General features: G+C 42.4%; 1 protein-coding gene across 4 annotated transcripts in view; it reads right to left on the bottom strand.

Annotated features, from left to right (window-relative positions):
* Positions 1-20,920, bottom strand: part of EPHA3 (EPH receptor A3) — a 329,015-nt gene extending 308,095 nt beyond the window's left edge. For all 4 annotated transcript variants that reach the window (XM_077883995.1, XM_077883997.1, XM_077883996.1 and 1 more), the window contains exons 1-2: positions 20,717-20,920; positions 4,142-4,206 (exon numbers count right to left, since the gene is read on the bottom strand). In XM_077883995.1, coding sequence (XP_077740121.1) covers positions 4,142-4,206; positions 20,717-20,804 — 153 coding nt within the window. In that variant the 5' untranslated portion in view covers positions 20,805-20,920. The remainder of the gene's footprint in view (positions 1-4,141; positions 4,207-20,716) is intronic.
* Positions 20,921-23,902: the final 2,982 nt, after the last annotated feature.

Raw genomic sequence — 23,902 nt, forward strand, 5'->3', positions numbered from 1 at the left:
AGCTCAGGTCATGATCTGATGGGTTGTGAGACCGAGCCCTGACAGGGGCTCTACACACAGCCAGGAGTCTGCTTGAGAGTCTCTCCCTCTGCCCCTCCCCCATCTCTCATACTTGTCCTTCCTCTCTCTCTCTCTCTTTCAAATAAATAAATGCATCTCTTTTAAAATTTAGAGAAAAACCAAAGCCTCATTAAATTTCCTCCCAGATACTCATTTGGAGTAATTTTCCCAGGCCTAATGGTATAGTACCATACTTTCCTACCAGGTTTCCTCTAAGACTTGAAGCACCATTTAAAAATAGAGAAATACTCCTCCCAAGAAAATTACATAGGTTAACTATAAGGTTTTATGCATGAATACATCTCTGGCGGAAAGGGGGAACAAAAATAGGAAAGAACATACATGAAGCAATGAGTCACTCTGGGACCTTTCCCCCCAAATATATTAATTTTATATAGCTCTGGCATATAATCATTTAAAAAAAAGAATTCATATTGCAAAAGATTTGGGATTTGTATGGGAATAAGGTTGAGGCTTAGAGAAGTTGCCAACAGTCTTCTAGCCTCTTTCCAGTGACCACCGTTCCTGAGGGAGTGCCATTACTCATCCCCCAAGCAAAGGTTTCACAGCCTGGGCACTGTCATTTTGGACCAGATAATTCTTCTTTGTGGGAGGCTGCCCTGTTCATTCAAGATGTTTAGCAGCACCCTGACCTTGTATGCCTTACCAGTCATGACAACCAACAATATGCCTGACATTTTCAAATATTTCCATGGGGCAAAATCAAAATCACCTTCCTACCTAACCCACCACCCTCATTACACTGAAAATCATTGCCCTAAATCAAAAGAGTAGGATTTTCCCTGCTATTTCCAACAACAACATGCATGAACCTTAATGGCATTATGCTACATGAAATAAGCCAGAGAAAGATAAATATCGTATGATATAACTATTTTGTGGAATAAACAAAAAAAAAACTAGTCAAACCCACAGAAACAGCATTTTCGGGGGCTGGAAGGTAGGAGAAATAGGAAGAAAGGAAGAAGTAGGTAAAAGACTATAAACTTTCACTATAAGATGAGTAAGCTCTGGGGATCTAATGTAAAACCCAGTGAATATAGTTAATAACACAGTGCTGGGTAATGGAAATATCCTAAGAGAGTAGAATTTAAATATCTTCTCTCTCACAAACACATACACAAAGCAGGATTCTCAGTCATCCAATATGTTATAACACTGTTACTACAATTTTTCCCCACAGTTTACATTTATATTTTAGTTAACTTACAAACAGATGCACTTCTTTAATTAGGATTAATCAATTAAAACACTAACAAGTCAATATTATTTCCAGTTATTATGTGGCATTTTTTAATGGAATATCACAATATTTTTAACTGTTTCCTTTAAAAGGGAAACTATGGGATCCCTGGGTGGTGCAGCGGTTTAGTGCCTGCCTTTGGCCCAGGGCGCGATCCTGGAGACCCCGGATCGAATCCCGCATTGGGTTCCCGGTGCATGGAGCCTGCTTCTCCCTCTGCCTATGTCTCTGCCTCTCTCTCTCTCTCAATCTCTCTCTCTCTCTGTGCTTATCGTAAATAATAATAATAATAAAAAATTTAAAAGGGAAACTATTTCCTTAAAAATAAAACAATCACAAAATTAATCCATTTTTTTTGTCATACTGAAAATGGCAACGGTTAGGCAATAAAAATAATTAATTAAATCTAAAAGCATCAACAACCGTAAAAGCAAGGATATTAAATCCCAAACCTTAATTGACTGCACAGTGCTTTTACTCAAGAATTTCATCAGTTTCTGAGGAAGAAATGGATATTAATCTAACATTTTCCAAACTAGTGCTTCTTATTTCCTCAGACATTATGGTTAACACAATATAGGGATACGATTTAAAGCAAAAACACACCACATAGCGCCACAGGACAATAATTTGCCTCTCTACCCTGGTCTCTCTCTCTCTCTCTCTCTCTCTCTCTTTGTGCTCTGAGATCTTGGGGTATTATAAATATCAAGACCTCCTGGGGAGATTTTTGTTTTCTCCCTGTAAGTTTTACTGATAACTCAGAAAACTTGGTCAGCTGTGTTAAGCTATTTATGCCTCAGAAAGAGGAGAGACAGGGCTACAAGGAGATGCACCAGGATAGCAAAGAAGAGGAAGCCAAGCTCCTGAGGCTGGCTCTCTGAGGCAACAAAAAGCCAAAGGAGAAACTGAAAACTGTTTGCTGGTAAAACCGTAAGAACTTGTAGACAAAATGAGGCAGGAAATTGGCCAAGAGATGGAAAAAGTCAAGAGGTGGATTGTCCTCAGTGGTGTCTCTTAAATGTAATGTGCTCAGGAATCACCTGGGGGCCATGGTAAGATGCAGATTCTGATACAGAAAGGCTGGGGCAGGTCCTGAGAGTCTGCATATCCAAGGATCTCTGGGGAACTAATATTGCAGGTTGGTGCAGGTACCACACCTCATATAGTAGAGTTCTGGAACATTCCTCCTCATCCCCAACTTGTGTCGGGATGCAGAAGTGTCAACTTTGTTCCACCACAAAATCTACAAGACTAACATGGTAGGATGAATTCATTTATGCAGTGTTCTCCCCAGATTCCTTAATATATAGAAATATGTTTTCTTTACACCTTCTTCAAAGGAAATCATGAAATAGACTGCTGCTTTGAAAGACAAGCTAATTTCTTGTTGATTTTTTTCAAAGCATTTACTAGTATCTATTCGTAAAATGTCACTGTGGTTTTTGCTTTTCATATATCCTGAGGCAGCCAGTTTCTATAGTAGATGATCTGACGGCGTAATGAAAAACTCTAATTTCTAAAATCAGAATTAAAATTAGTCTTGACTTTAGGATGATTAGTTTTAAATGAGTTTTCCAGCTCAATCTGGAGTTTTGATTCACTCTTTATGACTACCCAGGATGTGCTTTTATCCTAATCACTTGATTCCTTTTACACCTATGGGAAAACCAAACCCTGGCTTACTTCATACTCTCCTCTCCAAAGCAACTAACCAAGTCCTGATTATGTGATAGGTTTTGGCATTGTGTCAATGTCAAGGTGTACCAGGAAGAGAAACAGATTTAAGGATGACAGATAGATGAAGTATCCCTGATGTAAAACATCCGCCGGTGAAGAAGAAGCTGGTAGTACCGTAAAAATCAGTATGTTTAGGCACAAAAATCTAAAGACTGAATACCAAAATGAAGTGGAAGTAACTATAACCTCTTTGAAAAGAGGATGAGAATATGAGAAAAAGAATACACAAATTTGTTCCTATCCTAAGTGTTTCAAAGTGTCATTTTGCATTTTCCACGGGCTATACTTGGAAACAAGGGATATTTAGGCACTTATTACACAGTTTTGTAAGAACAAGAATTTTCCAAATGAGTAGAATTTTTCAGAAAAAAAAAAAGAAAGAAAAGAAACTTTATCATGCGAAGTCTTATCAGAAACATTAGGGTCACAAAAATACTGCACACTTTAACAATCTGTGTCTGACTTGGTAAAGTATGAAAGATATAAAAAGACTTTAAAATTTAAAGGTAGTCAAATTTTTTTAAAATAAAATTCCCTAGTCTTAAGCTGATCTAGCCATGCTGCAGACATTTTAAGTGAAGAAATTAAGGCATTGGGAACAAATTAAGAAATAAAGACAGAGAAATCAACAGTTTATACAGTTGCCAAATACACCCTACTTGGAATGACCATCAAGGCTGCCTTTGAGACCACAACCCTGCAGGTCCCCAAACACACACTTTCAATGTTACTTGAATTTGAATGTTACTTTGAATTCTTTCCAATGCATCTCTTTTGATCACATCACCAAAAAAAGGTTAGATGACCATCTACATGATGCCAGTAATAATTAAAAGGCTTAATTAGTGCCATCAAGCAACTGATAAATTCAAAAGAAAAATTAGAACTTCAAAATTTTCAATAGTTCCATTGAACACAAATATCTGGCTCTTAATCCATGTCCAGGATGTACTGATCAACATAACATATCACCAAGAGTACAAGTGTTCATTTTAGAGAACAGACCAGTAATTCCTTCTGTTCCCTACAAGACAATGGACAGAATCACATTTCCCTTCAATAGTTTGCCAAACTCACCCCGTGTGACGGGTAAGAGATCCAGCCCAGCTCCCCTTGAATTGTTTTTGAATCCAGCAGATTGACTAAAAAAAAAAACACAAATGCACAAATGCAGTTAAGAGAAATAAATCATTTCTATTTGCCTCTGTCAAGTTAACATTGTCTGTTGTTAATGCAACAATATCATCATGTTCAAAACACAGGACTCTTTATTATCATGATAGGAGCATGAGAGTAAAAGGAGGAAATGGTGAAGGGAAAGCAATCCTGGGGAAAGTTAAGGAATCAAAGTTTCTCTGGCTTCCTTAACTGTGCTTGTTTATAATGATAGATCAATATTCAAAACACTGAGAATAATTTTTGACAAAATGATTATAAGCTTAAAGAAGAAATAGTAAAAAGGCAAACAAGAAATATTAATGCTAACGTGATATCAAAATAACTTCAAAGATCATTAAATTTGCAAATTTACATATGGTTTCACTATGAAAGGGCTTCTTAAATATGCTTCCATAGCGAACCATTATTTCTGTTTGTGTCTGTCAGGACATCTTTATATTGTCTGTATCCAGCATGACTATTTTTTAATACCACATAAACTGTCTACTTATGTGTAACTAACAATTTCAGGAGAAACCAAAACAAAACCCTGTTTTACAAAAATCTCTGGAATAAGCTTTAGTTATTTAAAGAGAGTGTTGTTACCCAAAAGCTTTAATGATTTTACTCAGAACTTTGCACTACTTATTAAAAAGTCTGCTGAATATTAGATATAACATGCATGTGGTTGCATTTTGAATATATTATTAAAAAAAAGACAAATCACTTTTTTTAACACAGAGGGTATTCATTTGTAATGGATTAGAAATTAAAATATAAAAATATTCTTCAAGCTTAATTAATAATAAAAGGCTCACTTTGATTGTTGATCCATTAAACAGTGGAAACTATGGTTTTTCCTCATCCTTCATCTAAATCGGAAAGCAATCCCACAACTGACTAGTGGAGGAAGTGTCCACGAAATAGCCATGTATTATTAACACAAACCAGAGCAGGTGAGTCAATAAATACAATCAGAAATCATTGCCAGTCTCCATATATACAAAAATCAAAATACAATGTTAATACATGCACTGCATAAACAGGCCCATGTGGTGTTGATAAAGTATTCCTGAGACATAAAAAAGTACCACCTTATAATCACCCTAAAACAAGAAGCATAAATTTAATAAAGTGTTAAGTAAAAGAAATAATATATTTGACAGTTGTTAGAATTTTCGAGCACTGCTTTTTAAAGGAAGATATTTGGTGATCTAGATGAGTATGTAAAAATCCTCCTGATTGGGATGCCTGGGTGCCTCAGTGGTTGGGCATCTGCCTTTGGCTCAGGGCGTGATCCTGGGGTCCTGAGATTAAGTCCCACATCGGGCTCCCTGCATGGAGCCTGCTTCTCCTTCTGCCTGTGTCTCTTGCCTCTCTCTCTGTGTATCTCATGAATAAATAAATAAAATCTTTAAAAAAAAAATCCTCCTGATTATTAAGTTAGAAGTCATAAAATTTTCAAAGTTAGAATGTCTAAGTTTTGCTAATAAAAGAAAAGCACATAAACTTAATTACACTGGAATTCCTTAATGATTGAAGATTTTTTTCCTCACAATAAATTAATCCCAATGAGAAGTAATTATATTTAGATAAGAGAAGAAGACAGTTGCTGCATGGATTACACAGTGCAATTTCCATAATGGTATTATTTCCCAGGATATCAGTTTGGAAATGAACAGTATGCTTAATTGTATTGAAATTATCTGTCAAAAGTGATTTTTTAAAGCCCTCTATCAATTAATCAATGTTACAGATAATATTTCAGATTAATCAATCTTAGAGAATTTTTGGAAACATGAGAATACATCTTCACCTTCAGATGAAGGTATCTTACACATATTCATTCTGATAGATATGGTCCATTGATGAAGCCTAGTTGGATGGCTCTATCCGTCATGAGTTGATTTCTCTGAGTTTTACATAGGATTTGCAGGAATTTACAAAGCCAGTATTCATAAATCATTACATCATAGTCACAATGCCTTTAGGTTCTAAATGGTTCGATGCATTTGTGTATGTGTGATAACTGAATACGATGACCATGTGTCACTCAACATGCTAAGACAAATGGCTGATTTAATTTCAATACTAGTAACCAGAGGAAAAAACTGTTTGAGACAAAGAAGATATGAATATTGTCTCCATTTACTAAATGACTCATTGGGATGTAGGATGTTAACTACTAAATACCCTTAAGTTTTTTCTGATGATAATGAGGGGAAAAAGGACTGGACTAATCACTAATCAGCATTTGGTGTCTACTCAAAGGAAAAGAGCTAAGCCAAAGAGAATCATATCACACTGTCGATTAACATAAGCGTAATAGATTAATTAAATTCCATTTACTCAGCAATGGAATTTTTAGTGCACTCCATTTAGCATGAATGAGGAAAACACAATAGCGTCTTTACTCATGATTCTGATCCTGCTGTCTGTTGAACATAACTACATCTGCCCTGGTTACCTCCCAATATTGCGGCGGTGATCAAATAATATAAGCGCATTTAAAGCCACCGTGAGTTTATAACACGCTATACAGATTCAGTGTTCTTGTACGATCAATACCTTAACTAACAACCACACCATTCGGGTTTCTGAATTATATTTAAAATCTCCCAAAAAATAAAAAATAAAAAAATAAAAAAAATAAAATCTCCCATGGATATAGAACCTAACAGAATAGGATAGCAACATCTAAACACTTTTTTAAAAGCATTAATTTTGAGTTTATATGGTGCCTTTTCTTTATAACACAGAATCTAAGAATACGAGCCACTTTAGAGTGAATGATTGCTAAACCAGGACTTCCCAGGATATAACCTCAAGTCTCCTGTGATCGGTTGTGCAGCAGTCTGAGTGTAGAATAATGGAAATAAGCAAAAGAGAAAGCTCATGGAATTTGAAAGTCAACGTGTTGCGAGTGATTTCTCTAGACACATCGACAAAATCCAACATTGCAATATAACATATTGAATCTGACACCGAATCACTCAAGAACTGGGGTTAGTAACGCTTTTCTCTCCTAAAATAGAGGCCGACCTGATTACTATCGTGGTCCTTCAGTGACGCCACTACACAAACGTCAGGGCACATCTTTTGCTTTTTAAAGTTTCAATAGATCGAGTTAATATTGTATTTCATAGACTAAAACTTATATGATTTTTTTAGATTATTAATGAAGTCAACTATAACTTGTATGCAGATGCATCTTCCCATAAACTCTGTTAAGTTTTACAGGCATTTCGTCTCACGGAAATATTAGTCTACGATAATTTCTCCATCCCTTTAGCCCTAAAATCATTATGTAAAAGTCAAAGAAATAATTCTCTATGGGATCCCCGGTGGCTCAGCAGTTTACCGCCTGCCTTTGGCCCAGGGTGTGATCCTGGAGTCCCGGGATCAAGTCCCACGTCGGGCTCCTGGCATGGAGCCTGCTTCTCCCTCTGCCTGTGTCTCTGCCTCTCTCTCTCTACGTCTATCATGAATAAATAAATAAAATCTTTAAAAAATAATAATAATTCTCCAGTGGTGGTGGTTCTGTGAAAAAAAAAAATTTCTCTTGAAACATGGCATTTTAATAGCTTATTTCTGTGATATACACAGATTTCTGGATAAGAGGGCATGCTACCAACTTACTCTTTCTTATTCGCTTTTCCTCCTGAGCAATGATCTTGAATTCACGCCTATACAGGTCCTAATCATAGGAGGAACCGTAATTAGCCGCCCCTCTCCATCTTTGCCGAGAGCAGGGGCATCTCCTTGGCCTCCAACACCTAGCCTCACAGGGAGATGTCTGTGTTTCAGTGACTAGAGGTGTTCAAGGAAATAACAGGAACACAGGCCAAAATTCTGCTTGAAACCCGGGCACTTCAGTAAATGGAAACCCTGTGTTATTTCTGCTGTGTTAAAGCTTCCTCTTTTTTTCTCCTTCTTAATCTGAGAAACATAAAGGTCATCTAATATCATCCTATTACAGAGAAAACCGCTCTCACACCATCACGGGGAGTGCGTTCTCACAACAAAACAAGCCTTTCCATGAATGAGCGCACGGCCCACCTCAGCGTCCCGAGGCCTAGGAGAGCGCGTCTCTGTTTCTGTGGATTGTCAACTGATACTACGAACCATTCGGACAAGCGAAATGTGTTCCCCAAAATGTAAAAGTTTCTCAGAGTAGAACATGAATGATCATATTAACATTGTCGTTTTTCAACATATTTTGCTTTTTCAAAGCGTTCTGGGAAGAACAGCCCTTGTTCATTTCTAAGTCAGGAAGGCTTTTCTGACAGATTAAAAAGTGAAAAATGAAAAGATGTTAACATGATTATAAAAATAATCACTAAGGCAAACAGGTACGCTAGCCTCAGTATACACATTTTGCCTTCGCACCATAAATCGAGGCTGCCTTGGAATGGATTTTTTTTTTATCATAAAATCTTAATTATCAGCCTTCAACTACTAAATGAAAGCTATCTGTTCATACAGCGATTGAATGATGGCTATGAAGCTGAAACAGAAGAAGCACAGTTGGCTCAGTAGAACATTCTACCACAGCATTTCTTTGAGAAATAAAGTATTCCTGGAAGCCCTTGGTTAAATTTGGTTCAAAATTTTAATACCGAGAATAAAAAGCATCGATATAGAATTTAATTTCGATTTAAAGACTTTCTCTGGACATCTTTATGCCACAAACCGTGTTTTGTGTTTTTTTGTTTATTTTTTGTTTTTGCTTTTGTTTTAATTTCAGAAGATACCCATGGCAGAACAAATTGATTTAAATTTCTGGGAAAGTAAGATCAAGGTATAGCTTTGGCTCTATCATATTCTGGAGGACAACTTCATCTGGACTTTATGTCACACACCATGACCGATGTCTACAGACAAACACATACGCACATACAAACTCCTCAAGACATAAATATGGGTCTCAGTAAAGGTCCACGAAGGATCCAATGAGGGGCCACATGCTTGTCAGTTTAATTCAAAACTTTCCACCTTAGAAGTATGGTGTCAAGGAAAACAAATCAAAGTATTAGTGCTGGTGATAGAAAACTTTTAACGCGTCACTGCAGGAGAAAGTAGAATTCAGAAAAACCTCAATGTGATTTTTCTCGGTAGTGTGGTCAATATGAGTAGCATAGAAAAGCTGCTGTTTGGGGATGGTTCTTTTTTGATATACGATCGTGTCTGTTTCTCATATATTCTTATGCATGTGAGTATGCACCTACTCACAATTTACATTGGACATAGATCTGTGCTTACTAAGAAGAGCTATTTCTGAATGTTGAGTACTTTTTTTTCTATAAAGATTGTATTTATTTATTCATGAGAAACACACACACACACACAGAGAGAGAGAGAGACAGAGAGAGAGAGGCAGAGACATAGGCAGAGGGAAAGCAAACTCCATGCAGGGAGCCTGATGCAGAACTTAATCCCAGGACTCCAGGATCACACCCTGGGCCAAAGGCAGACGCTCAACCACTGAACCACCCAGAGATCTCCTGTTCAGTACTTTCAAAGGTGCTTTGTGCTTATATATGCTTACTTATGCATCCATTCCAATTATTTTTAAAGTTTTCTAGATATAGGCAGGAAAATAATTGGGATTATAATCATGCTACCACATGACATTAGACAAATCATTTAATCTTCTCTCCCTTGTTTTTAACTTATTAACTTTTATATTTAAAAAAAATCTCTATATCCCAGGTGCTCTTTTCTGGGAAGTTAATTGCACCCTCCTCTGAAGAGTCATATTGCATTTTTCTTAATTTTTATATCTACGTGAAAACACAAAATCTTTATATATTCATTTTGTGGTCACCTGTTCTACCTAAGTTGTCTTCAAGGGCAGAAAGTATAGCCTTCCCTAAGGCTTCTTTTCCAAAGTCCAATATGTAACTAATATTCCGGTGTGCACTGTTTGATAAATAAATAAATACAAAAATGGGCTTATTCAACATGCAAATGTTTAAGGAAATCTGTTCATTCAGATGAAATCATACAATTATGACTAAAAATCATTTTTCAAAAAACAAAGACTATCAAAGCATTAAAATTTCAGATCAGAAATGTTAAGAATACCACAATAAAATCTGATTTTATCTTTTTTGAATTATCTAATGTAAATGAGTATTAACTTACCTATGGTAAGCCAGATCATAAAAGTAAACCAAGGGAAAAATACTACTCCCTTTTACGCTGCTTCTTTAAAAACATTTTCAATATTTAGGAATAGCTATATTTGACGGAGTTTATATACCTAATAAGAGAACAACAACCTGATTTAATTTCTATTTATAGTTTCTATGATTATACCAGTTATTTACATTCAGTTAAAATGCAAAACCAACCCTAAATAGTTCTGACATATGAAAGGGAAAAAAAAAATCACAATTTGTACATAACTCTGCTTTATCCCATCTTTGAATATTATAGGTAGATTAAGGGATCCAGGTGGGGAAAATTTGTAAAATTAGATACTGACAAATAACTTAAAAATGGTTATTTTTATTTTTCCTCATCACCAATTTGTAATCCCAGGAAACAGAGTTGAATAACATGTTGATTCTAAAAGGCATACAGTCATTCATAAGATTGTGCCCACGGTGTGGGGATAGTTCTGTTCTGTACAACAATACTATTGGTGACACAGACACACACATATAGACACACGGTGCTGCTGCAAACTGGCTTCCCAGCGTAACTTCTCCTTAGTGTGAAGACTACCATTACACGCAATAAATAAATGTATCTTTCCAAAACCTACAGATGTGTATTAATTGCTAAATTAGATTTGAAAATCAGGAAATCAATACATGTTAAGTACTAACAAGAGCTGTTCTCTGTTGCCTTTAGTCGCCCTGAGGTAGATAGAGAACCTCTAAAAAAGATTCATACTGATTGGAAGCCAACCAACTTGATCATTGACAAAAAGTTAATTTTAAAGCCTTATATTTTCATCAAGGGAGGGAAGGGAAGGGAGGTAAAGGGCAGGTATTACTCTTTACTGGGCCTGTAGAATCTGTTCATCTATCTTTATTATTTGGAAGAAGATAAACTAGCCTCACCTTAATGAACATACAGGAAATTCAAGATGAAACCATTTGAATATTGATATTGATTAATGAGCAATGAAATTAACTCGCTTATCTTTTCTTTGCTCCTGTACCTTTTGAGACCATTCTATGTACTTAGTCAAGTTTTTTTTTTTTTTTTTAAGATTCGTTTATTTATTCATGAGAGACAGAGGCAGAGACAGAGGCAGAGGGAGAAGCAGGCTCCCTGTGGGGGAGCCCAATGTGGGGTTCCATCTCAGGACCCCGGGGTCATGACCTGAGCCAAAGGCAGATGCCCAACCCCTGAGCCCCCCAAGTGCACCATTAGTCAAGATTTTTGTTTTAAAACAAGAGGCAAGTAGTTTGGAGACTTTAAAGTTAAGTTTACATTTTCCTGAATGAGAGAGTTCCGCAAACTCAAAGATAAATTTAAAAAAAATTAAAAATAGCAAAGATAGTTGTTGACTCTCATTATCCAGAAGCAAGAAAAGAAAGATTTGTTCCTAAGCCCTTACTTTTGCTTCTGGCAAAATGTGCCAATAGATTGAGCGGCTGAATCATTGTTGGAAACATAAGGGATCACACATTAGTTTTTTGTTTTTTGGGTTTTTGGTTTTTGTTTGTTTGTTTGTTTTTTGGTTTTTGGTTTTTTTGGTACATTACAGTGAAGAAAGGAAGATACTAAAAGCAGCTTCCTGACTTGGAAGACTAATGTCATCAATATGCTGTTTTTGCTCTTTACCAGGTTAACAGAATTTATTGCAGCAATTAATGCAAAACATATGCGCTGAAGTACCCACATGAAAAATATAATTGCCCCCAACTTAATTTGCTACCTTTCAAAACCCTGTTTTAGCTACCTTTTCTCAATGCCTCCACTTAAATAGAGTACAAGTGTTTTTATGAAAGAGCAGATAAATCATTGTAATTTATTTTCTCATCTTAAGTAATTTATAAATTATCTTTCAAATAGGGAAAAGTTTCCACAGGGAATAAAAGGTAGACTTTTTAGGTCACGTTCTGTTTTCCCCGGTGCTGATTTATGTAACAATTCCAATAGTTAATTCCCACTCTGTTTTTATTACATAAAACTTCAAATAGTTATATTTGCATTATACTGACAATTGCATCACAATCTGTGTATGGGATTCCTGACCAAAAAAAAAAAAAATCTTCTTTCCAGCTCGAGGCAGGGACTGTGTGAGTGTCAGGGAGTAAAGACAGAGGTAAGACTGTGTGAAGAACAGGACGCACAGACATTTTCTCCTATTCCTCTGTCCACAACAAATTTTCTTTGAATTATTTTCTTGGTGCGTCCCCCACCCATGCAGATAATCATCAAACCTTAGAGGAGTGTATGAACCTGCACAGTTTCTAAGTACTTGCAAGCACGGTTTTTCTTCCCATTACTCTGGGTATTTCTAGGTTATTCTTGTAAAGTCACAGGACAAATTAGCCAGTCAGTAGGGTCAAGGTCCAAAAACCAGTGCTTTCCGTCACTCATGGGCACCGGTGATCCTGAGCAAACACGAGGTTGGAATCAAGACAAAGAGGAGAGGACCTGGCTCGGTTGCTGCTCGGTTGCTGCTTCACTGTGATTGGTTTCCTCGGCTTCTCTCCCGTGACCGCGGAGGGGCCGTCGTACCCGCCGTGGGCTGCAGGCAGGACGGGCCCCGCGCCCAGCGAGGCACGCGGCGGGGGCTCTGCAGCAGGGCCCAGCCTCCGAATCCCCTGGATCCAGCAATCCGCCTTCGCGAGAAGTCCTCAAGGTCCACCTGCACAAGCACGGAAGCGTGGGCATCGGCCCCAGCCGCCCCACCTGGATGGCAGCGCCCCGGAACCCTCGGGGCCCCCCGGGCGGCGGCGGCGAAGCGCAGGAGCCCGGGCCTGCGGCTCCCGAGGGGGCTCCCGGGCGGCCTCAGACAAAGCGGGGCGTGGGGGCGCCTCTCTTTATTTTAAGCGACTGAAGAACCAAAGAAAAGGCGGTCGGGAAGAGCCACCAACAGCCACGGGGGCGCGAGCGGCGGCGGCAGGGCGGGCGGGCGGGCGGCGCACCTGGCGGGGTCCCCGCAGAGCAGCTGGCGGCGCCGGCCCCCGACACCGCGGGGGCTCCGGAGGCGGCAGGACGGGCCCGCGGCACCTGCCGGGCCTGGCTCCGAGGTGCCGCGCGCAAGGCCGGGCTGAGGGCGGTGGGGGTGCGGGCGCCCCAACATCCCGGGCCCAGCCCCTGCCGGAGTCAGGGCCCACCTGGCCGACCGAGGGCTCCGGACCCAGCTCGCGGTGCGGAGGACCCAGGTGTGGAGGCGGACCAGGTGGGCAGGCGGACCCAGGTGGGGAGGAGGGGCCAGGCGGGGAGGCGGATCAGGTGGGGAGGCGGGGCCAGGTGAGCAGGAGGATCAGGTGGGGAGGTGGGCCCAGGTGGGGAGGCGGGGCCAGGCGGGGAGGCGGGCCTAGGTGAGCAGGAGGATCAGGCGGGGAGGCGGGGCCAGGCGGGGAGGCGGGCCCAGGTGAGCAGGAGGATCAGGCGGGGAGGCGGGCCCAGGCGGGGAGGCGGGCCCAGGTGAGCAGGAGGATCAGGCGGGAAGGCGGGCCCAGGCGGGGAGGCGGGCCCAGGTGAGCAGGAGGATCAGGCGGGAAGGCGGGCCCAGGCGGGGAGGCGGGCCCAGGTGAGCAGGAGGATCAGGCGGGGAGGCGGGCCCAGGCGGGGAGGCGGGCCCAGGTGAGCAGGAGGATCAGGCGGGGAGGCGGGCCGAGGCGGGGAGGCGGGCCAGGTGAGCAGGAGGATCAGGCGGGGAGGCGGGCCCAGGTGAGCAGGAGGATCAGGCGGGGAGGCGGGCCCAGGCGGGGAAGCGGGCCCAGGTGAGCAGGAGGATCAGGCGGGGAGGCGGGCCGAGGCGGGGAGGCGGGCCAGGTGGGCAGGCGGTCTCCGCCCCTCGGCGCCCGCGGCTCGGCGGCAGCAGGCAGAGGGCGCACGTTGCCCGCGCCCGGGGTCCAGCCGGCGCCGGATTGGGAGCCGCCCCGCGCCGCTCGCGGCGCCCTCCGCCGGCTGACAGCGCCCGGCCCGCCCCGCCCTCCCGGCGGGGGCGGCGGCGGCGGCGGGGGCTCGGCTGCGGGAGGCCGGGGGCGCCGGGCCGCTGGCAGGAGCGGCGGCCGCGTCCCGGAGGGCTGGGGCCGGGCGCGCAGACCGGAGAGGAGCCTCCCCCGCCGCCTTTCCGCCGGAGCCGGAGCCGGAGCCGGAGCCGGAGCCGGTGCGGCCCGCGAGGCCGCGGGCGGTGCAGGTGCGGGGGCGCTGCCAGGGCGCCCCGAGTCCTGAGGGCACGTCCGGGCGTCCCCGGGACCGCGGGCAGGCGGGGGTCGCGAGGGAAGGGGCCGCGCCGCCCCGGCCCGCGTGGGATCTCGCGCGGCGACGGGCGGGGCCGGGACCCGGAGGGAGGGGCCTGCGGGCGGGCGGTCCCCGCGGCCGCGCTCCCCGCCGTCCCCGCGAAAACTGTCTCTTCTGCAGAAGAACCGGGGTTTGCGCGCCTAGGGAGGGCGCGACCACGCAGACCTCCCCCTTTTTCTTCAGGGGCAGCTTTTTAGGGTTTTAGTAAAAACGGATTAGCCAGATGTTTGAGGTGATAAATATTTTCTCCTTAAGCAAAATATTTAGTGTCAACATTGGTTTTAGAACCTTTGCACATCTCCCTCCATCTCTCTAATGAACTTTTTATTTTCTTTCCACTTTCAAAGGCTTTTTTTTTTTCCTTTGTAAACGACCACCCTTTTTTATTTCAAAGAAAGCTGATAGGAGGCAAACTGAAATCTGACTTTCCTACTTTTCCAGGAGAAAACTTCCTGCCAGTTTTCAAGAACTACCTGATACCAGGCAGCTTGTAACAGACCCAGAGGGCAAAATGAAGGGGGGCTTATGCTCCCACGCCCTGATTCCCACCGGGAGTGTCTTCCCACACTCCCAGCTTGATTTGTGGCTTGAAAACCCTTTGCATTTTATAAAAGTTACTACGTTGCTTCTATTTCTTAAGTCATTAGGAAAGAATTGTCTAAGGCTTCCGATTTTCGAAAAGCAAATTTCAAGTCCTACTTTTCGGAATACCTGGATGAATGACATAATGAGTGTTTCACACCACCAGTCATCCCTTTATTTGAACAATCTGTGGAAAGCTACTTGTCCACTTTGTAAAAGCCCTGCAGTGACCCTCCCTGCTGATAAAATCCAGATCTCTGAAAACAGAACACAAGGGGGGGGAGGGGACACCTGCATCTGTTTTTCTACATCTTTTATCAAACAGGAATTAGAAGAACAAGGTTTATTAAATGTTTTAAAGAAAAAGTGTGTATATTAGAAAATAAAGTTGAGGATCTTGACAGAAAATGATTTGTAAATCTAGTGTTCTTCCAAGAGATACATATTTTCCTTACATCTAGTATTTATGCCAAACAAAATCATGGGGAATGACTAATAAAATCAAAGGTAACCCACATCATAGAATTCTTAGTAAGTAAATGTCTGTAAAAACTTATCGAGTTTTGATGATTTGTGGAAAGCTTTATTAATATTTTCTTGAAGATTTTATGACTTGGAAAATGTAACGCTCAAGAACAGTTCTTGTTCTTTCCATTTGTGTTGAAGTTAGTAAATCAAATATACTGTGGAAATATGTTTTGCCTTTAAAAATCCTTTGCAGATGTAACTGATTATTTGATATTTAAAAATTGCATATATTTTATTTCAGGAAAATTCCAAAGCTTCAGAAACAATTCTAACATTTAGGGTACTTTATAAAGAAAGTTACTGTGAGAAGCTATTAGAAGTGGGGTATTAAAGAAAACACACCAAAATTTGAATATTGACATGTGGATAGTATAAAAATGCAATAAAGAATTTTACTAAATTTTTTCTTTAAAGATATTAAGTTTCTTAAGAGTGAAGGTGAAACTACTAAATTGTTTGAAGGAGCAAGGCACAAACTATAATTATATTCAATTTAAAAACTTCACATGAAACTTCCTAACAATGTTAAAAAAAATGCCTTCAGGTTTTGATTGTGTACAATATTTTGTTAAAATTTTTTACATTAATTTTCAGTGCCTTTCATTTTTGCTCCCAATTTCTACATTTCATGGAAAAGACAACTTTATGTAAAAACAACCATGATGTAACACGTGGCAATGGTGTATTATTGTATGTGGTTTCCCTTTTATAGTTCCAGTTGTTTCTGAGTTATAAATATATCCAATTGACCTTAAATCTTAAAATAAGCAGAAAAGTGGTATCAACTAGAGTACCAATAATAAAAAAGTATAAAATTGAAAATTAGATACCTGGTTTGTGTTTATAAATCTATTGTTATTGCCATTGCCAGAATATTTATTATTTAAAAGAATTTTTAATTGCTCACTTATGACAAGGACTAGAATGGTGTAATATATGAAACATAAGAGTGAGGAGAATGGATATTTTTCCCAATTGAATTATTATCAATAATTCAATAATAATAATCTGTTGGGAAGATACAGATTCAAAATGAATTAATTTCAGGATAGATTTTGAGAGGTTACAAGAAGTTTCTTTCCGGCACAATCAAAATATTATCGTAGCAATTCAGGTTGTCAGTAAAAGCTTAAACAAATTTGCTGATAATCCTGTTAATGACCTAGGTCAAGTGTTAACTGTTGTGGGTTATAAAATAGTGAAATTAAGGTTTCTCCTACCTTCAGGCAAATAGCATAGTTATAACTATTGGGGGGTGGGGGTGCTATTAGGGAAGCTATTAAATTACAAAAATGTATAATGCATTCAATTATTTAGTCTAGCGTGATGAAATGCTATTAAGAGCAAATGTAAACCCTCTTCAAAAAAAACCTATAAAGATATGACAGCTTAGTCTCTATAAATATTTCAATCACAATGTATTATTAGTTGAGGATAAGTGTTTATATATGAAAAGTGATGCCAATTTATAATAATTTTTAAAAAGAGGAATAATCCATTGTTTAAATGTTTGTCTCCAACATTGGCTTAAATGTCAAAGGGAAGCATACAGTGTTCATTTGCAAATTTTACCTTTAAGGTTCAAACAATCACATAGTCGCCTTTAGTACTTAGGAGATTTATGTTCAGTAAAATATACTTCATACATGCAGTGTCCCAGCCACTCCAATAAAAAGTCTCCCAAAATAAGTAGTATATAAATAAGCAGATTTAATTTTATTTACTTTTATTTTGAAAACTCTGATTTCCAATCTAAAGAGCTCTATGGGTAATTGTTAATCTGATTCACAAATGCTTTTGGATAGAAAAATGATTTAGTGTTTATGTACTGAGAATAAGCAGTTCATTCTGCCTCAGACTCTTTCAAACGTAGGAAAGTATTTAAAGAGAGTACTTTATCCATTGCTAAAAAGATTGATATGTTACTCAAGTTCCTACCTCTTTACAAAGTTCTTTTCATTTACCATTATTATCATCCATTTGGGATCGGAATAGGGAGCAAATAAACGAACTTTTTAAGGAACACATAGTGTAGCGATCCTACTTTGCCATGAGTAGTTCATTTCCCACTAGAAGTCTTGTATTGGTATATCATGTAAACAGAGACCTGATAAGATTTTTAACAAAGTTCTATGCAGCTTTAATAAAGTTTCTGTTTAAGTATATAGGCCAATTGTTAGTTTAAGTGATCCCAGAAACTACGAATAATCTATTATCATTGAGGAGGCCAGTGATTGTCACCTGGAATCATTTTCTTGAAAGCATAATAAAAAGTTATTTGTAACTGGGTCAATAAGAGGAAAATTCAGATTGAACTTTTTCTAAGTTTGTTTTTAACTTTTCAATCATAGGCCCATGGGCATTTTAATACTAATTTTTGGTTATCAAATCTCAAATTTTAAAAAATCACACTAGGGAAAACAACTCAATGGCTTCATTTTGTTCCCTTTTAATTCCATCATGCCTAACTTCATAACAGATTATGAAATAGGTTCTAATAATTTTTACTAAATTTTCCACAGTGTTGAAACAAAATTTTAGCCTCGTATTTTAAATGCAACTTAGAATTTTATATCTCAGTTCTCAAAATCTATATCAGAAAGCTATATTAACCAGATTCATTTTATCAATATTACTTCCACCCAATATATGAATTTTCAGAAGCATTTTACTTTCTATTCAAGTGACGTTGTTAGAATTGCATGAAAAACTTGGCACAATTCCTGGATTTTTCACTTTTCATGTTGTTCAATTACTAAGATTTAAGCTATTGCATTAATATTTAAAATTTCACTCAAATATTACTCAAGTTAAGTCATTCATTTTAAATTTTGTTTTAAAACTTCCTTTCAAGACCTCAGGAGGGAAAGGAGACACTACCCATAGGACATGATCTGGAAAGAATAATCCCATGAACAATGGATAAACGTTTATCCAAACAAATTAAATGTAATTTTGCCAGTTTTCTGTAAATATTTCCCTTTTTATATACAACCCTGCCCACCTAAATAATATATACATTATATACTGAAACATACAGTCTGGCTTAAAAGCAATTTACATTTGATTACTCCTGTTTCATTAAATTAATATTCAGTAATTTTATGTGAGCATAAATAAGTTTAAAGGGTCTTCTCTTTCTCTTGCAGTATACTGAAAGGTTATGTTTTCCACAAAAATATTGACTCTCAGCTCTATCCCTGTGCATTATTAATTCAGTAAAACCCATTATCCAAAGAGTTTATAAATATTCCATCTGGAGAAATAAAATTTATCATGGCGATACAGGAATAATATTACTTTACTTCTAGTTATCGTCAATTCTTAAATATCTTTAAAAATAAGATTAAATAAATAATAATTTCAGTTTACTGATATGTTACTCATTATACAAATGATTACTCTTGCCTCTCATTCAATGAAAAATGATTGACCATTACTTTCAAATAAAGATGTTATTTTGATTTTTAAAAAAATAAAAGTCACTTAGAGGTGATTAGATGATTTTCTTGATCCTTATATTTTAGAATTTTTCACTTTCCCAGTTGAAAAAAGAGAAACAGAAAAATTTGATGAAATCTGCCAAACTGATAAAGGCAGTCACTAAGGAAAGAACAAAATTAAACTAGTCTATTAGCAATGAAAGTAGGTCACCAAATATGAGAGGCAGTTTTTAGATCTAATTAAGAAGTTTCTAAATATTTTGAGTATTTACGTGTCTTTAAAATAATCCATATCATATACATTGGCTTGCCAATGTACTTTTAGTGACAAAATATATGGTGACGCATTTTGACATCGTTGTTCAGTATTGCTAAATCGCAAAATAAATTGCTCAATGTCATTGTTACCAGTCCAAAATGATTAAGAAGAAATCAACGCTGTAAGTGTTGCTTTAAAGCAATCAATTATTTAGGGAACTTTGTCTTAAGAGTCAGTCATTGTATTCACAAATCATTAGGAATAGGTGACAAAAGGTATACATGAAAAAGGCAATGTATCCATCAAATGCCCAATCTTATAGGAAACATTGGTGTCGTCAAGATCACATTTGCACTTTAATCCATTGAAAAGGGATGAATGTCCATCAGGAGGAAAATAAATAACCCAACATCAGGAAATGCCATTTGCTACATTTGGACATTCTTTCTTAATTTGCTATTCAGTTATTTACCGTACCTACCCAGGAGCTTGTCACTTTTCATCATATACGGTCCCTTATTCGTATGTAAGCCCTTAAACAAAGAGAATCCAACCTAAGCTTATTGCAATTCCCGCAAATATTACTTATGTTAATGTGGCATATGCTGCTCATTAGAACCTGTACCACAGGGCAGGCCATCGCCTGGCGGGATACACAGCACTTGGTGCTGCAGATGCCACAGAAACACACCCCCCGCGTCCACAAACTCGGAGGTACCCCTCGTCCCTTGCTCAACGCCCGGTCCCAAGGAGGAACAACCTGTCATCACCTGTACCCAAGGATCTGGCGAGGAGGGTCCAATTCTCCCTTGAACTTCTCAGAGTACTACGCGGTCATGAGGAGGAATAAAATACTGCCACGGCTATTTGGCACATTCACGTCTTGGGTCGTAAAACTGGAGGATTTTCCTTTCTTTCGGCTTAAAATTGGCAAACAAGGTAATTGCTTGAATTGGTATCAGATTAAAACCACATTTTCGGTTCGGGCCATCCAAAATCCGCTGTCAAAGCTCGGGAGGCGGCGACCCCAAGAGCACGTTCCCGGTCCCCCCGCGGAGGACCTGTCCGGGAAGGTGCGGAGGGCGCGGCCCGGGAAGGTGCGGAGGATCCGGCCCGGGAAGGTGCGGACGACCCCGCCCGGGAAGGTGCAGCGGGCGCGGCCCGGGAAGGTGCGGACGACCCGGCCCGGGAAGGTGCGGACGACCCCGCCCGGGAAGGTGCAGCGGCGCACCTGCTTACCTTCGTTGGGGGGCGGCAGGGTCAGCGCGGCGCGGCAGCCGAGGACGGCGCAGCCGAGCAGGAGGAGGACGCAGGGGTGACAGCCCATGTTGCCGGCGCACCGGGCAGCGAGAGGCGCATATCTGCGCGGAGCGCGGCTGCGAGGGGGGCGCTCCGACCGCCGCCCGAGCTACCATGCTCCGCTCGCGGCCGCCGGCGGGTCCCCCTCGGAGGCGGGAGGAGCCTGGCGGCGGTCCCCGCGCGGCCGGGCTGCCGGGTCCTAGCGCCGCCGGGGCGGGGGGCGGGGGGCGGGGCGGGGGGCGAGGGGGCGGGGGGCGGGGGCGGGGGATCCACAAGTGGCGGCGGCGCCGGGCGGCGCGGGAGGACGGGAGCGCGCGCGAGCCCCGGGGAGCAGCTCGGCGTGGCTCGCCGCCCGCGGGAACCAGCAGCCCTGGGGGCGCGGCCGCGAGAGGCCGGGACGCGGTGCGGAGCCGGGGCCCCTCGTTCAGGCGGACTCGGAGCCGCTCGCGCGGCGGGACGGACCCCGGGCGCTTGTCCCGCGCCGCGTCCCGCCGGACGCTCAGGCGCCGCGGTGAGGCCTGGGGCGCGCGGCTCCCTCCCTCTCCGGGCCTCGGAGCACAGGCGGCCCGGGGACCCCGGGCACGGGGGCAGGGCTGCACGGTGGGTCCCCGCCGGGAGCGGGGCGAGCCCCGGGTCCGGGAGGGCCCCGGGTACAGGGGCGGGTAAGGAGTCAAGCCCAGGTTCCCGCTCCCAGGCATCGCCCCCGCCCCCATGCGAGCGGCCGGGTTCCGGGACACAGGACACGGGGTCGCAGCGGCAGCCGCAGCCGCTCCCAGCCCCTGCCAGTCTGACGGTGGTTGGACGCGGATCGGATCGTCCCCGGCACCCGGGTCCAAGGGCGAAGCCACGCGCCCGCGCTCTCACCGCCCCGCGGCTGGAAGTGAGCTCTCTTAGTTCGGGTGCCCTTGGTGGACAGGACAATCGCAGTCGGTTTCAGCTGCGTAATTTTGTGATTTATATTTTGAGAACTATCTTCAGGTATCTTTAGCACACGCACACACACGCACACAGAGACGCCGGAAAATGATCACTCAGGTACCCCCATCCCCCCCCCCCACCCCCCGCCCCGGCCTGCCTCTGGCCTTCCCTAGTCTCCGCAGAAAACACAGGCTTGCCTTCCTGGCACCGCCGAAGGGAGGGAGGGTGGACGACTTTTTTTAAGATCAGCGATCAGTTTTAAGGCCCTGAATGGTGGAATCTGAGTAAGGGTTTGCAAAGGCCTTGTAATGGCATATGCATGTCACGAACACCACGCTCTGAATGAGGGGACAGGACTTTCACAGGAATTGAAGTTAGGGGTTCCGGGAGCAGCTTGCTTTGGGTTGGGAGGTGGGGAGAGGCCAGAGGAGGAGGCCCACGCCCTCTGGGCCCTCCTCCGCGTCCCAGACTCCTTCCCACATGATGTCACCGGAGGCTGCACGACCCTCTTGGAGTCCCAAGTCCTCCAGAGTTGAAAATAATGACAGATACGGAACATGGGACTCAGATAACGGTGACTCTGGCATTTTTTTTTCTTAAGTTGCAACACAACTTTAGCTTTTCCACAAGGCACACTTCCATCGTTCCAGGGTTAGATAACATTTTTCTGGAACTCAAAAGAAAACAAAGTCGTATGCGGAATGACAACTTATAAACATTTCAGGAAAATATGCCAATGTGCTGATGCCCACATACGTGGCCTCCCCTCACGCTCCTCCTGTCTTCACAGCTAACCACTGTCACTGGGGAAAGATCCATGTTGGGAGGAAGCTACGATAGTGTGGAGACGGGAGAAGGCAATTCTTGGCCTGGGGAGAGAATGGAAACCATCTGAGATCCCTCAGCTACGGACCCTCTAGGTCAGGAGGCGTCCAACAGTAAGGAGAGTTTCCGCGAGCTGAGCACCGCTCTGGACGGAGCTAAACCACAGTGGTGGGGTTCGGGGGGCCCCGGCTTGGCCACAGTAGGAATAAAGGACACAGGTGAGAACAGCTGTTTCAAGGAAGCCCCCGTGAAGAAAGTCAGGTTTGGGTGACAGCGGGGGGAGGAGGAGGCGCTCCCTGGCAGAAGGCCGCAGGCAGGCCCACTAATCCGCCTGAGGGCAAGACTGAGCGGCTGACACAGAGCAGGGTCTGCTGCTGCGCCAAGGCCAGGACGCAAGGGGCTGAGGTCGGCCCGAGGGTAGGATGCTCTTCCACCGGCAGGTTGGAAACTGCAGAAACTTCTGTGCCACATGCCCCTGATCGGACAATATATTCCAGACAAAGCAGAGACACCAGAAGCATTTCAACAGGTAATAATAACTCAATCCTGTCCAGGTTTTAGGAGGAAATTTCACTGACAGCATAGAGCAGAGCGTCTCTGCCTGTGGTATATGGACCCCATCCTGCTGAAGTATCTGAAGTGCTTAATGTAAAGTGCCTATCCTGGGGCGCCTGGGGGGCTCCATTGGTTAAGCGTCTGCCTTCGGCTCAGGTCATGATCCTGGGGTCCTGGGATCGAGGCCCAGGCCGGCGCCCTACTCAGCGGGGAGCCTGCTTCTCCTTCTCCTCCCTATGTTCTCTCTCTGTCTCCCTCTCTCTAGAATAAACACATAAATATTTTAAGAAAAATAAAATAAAAATTAAAAGATAATTTTGACATATTTACATGGGGTGAGTAAAATGGAAGCAAAACCACGCATTAGGTTCCCTTTGCAAGAGGATGGCTCATATCGTGTGGAGATAAGAGTGAATGGGGCTCCTGAGTCACAGTAACCTAGGTGGCTGCCCTTGCTGTTTTACTCTTAGTAAAATTCTAATAACAGAGCCTCCGTGATAGGGACACTGTGAGGATTAGATAAGATCTGGGCTGGTACAGATAGAGTCTGAGCCTGGGGCTTCACACATCAAAGCATTCTGTACATTTTTCATCTTGATGTAGAAGAGAGATCTAGAAGGTATGAGGCTGAGCAGAGACAGCAGAACAACCAGTCACACAAATATAAGTGGGAGAAATGGGCAAAACATCATAAGACATCGATTCCAAAGAATGCGATGGAGGGAAGTGTCTAGGGAGATTTTCAGTCTCTGGCTGGAGTGAGGACATAACAAGGAATGCAAACGTGAGAATGGGCATGAGATACAATAATTCCTACTTCAGGTGTAT

The sequence above is a fragment of the Canis aureus genome, chromosome 35, assembly GCF_053574225.1.
Source record: "Canis aureus isolate CA01 chromosome 35, VMU_Caureus_v.1.0, whole genome shotgun sequence".
Classification (NCBI taxonomy): domain Eukaryota; kingdom Metazoa; phylum Chordata; class Mammalia; order Carnivora; family Canidae; genus Canis; species Canis aureus.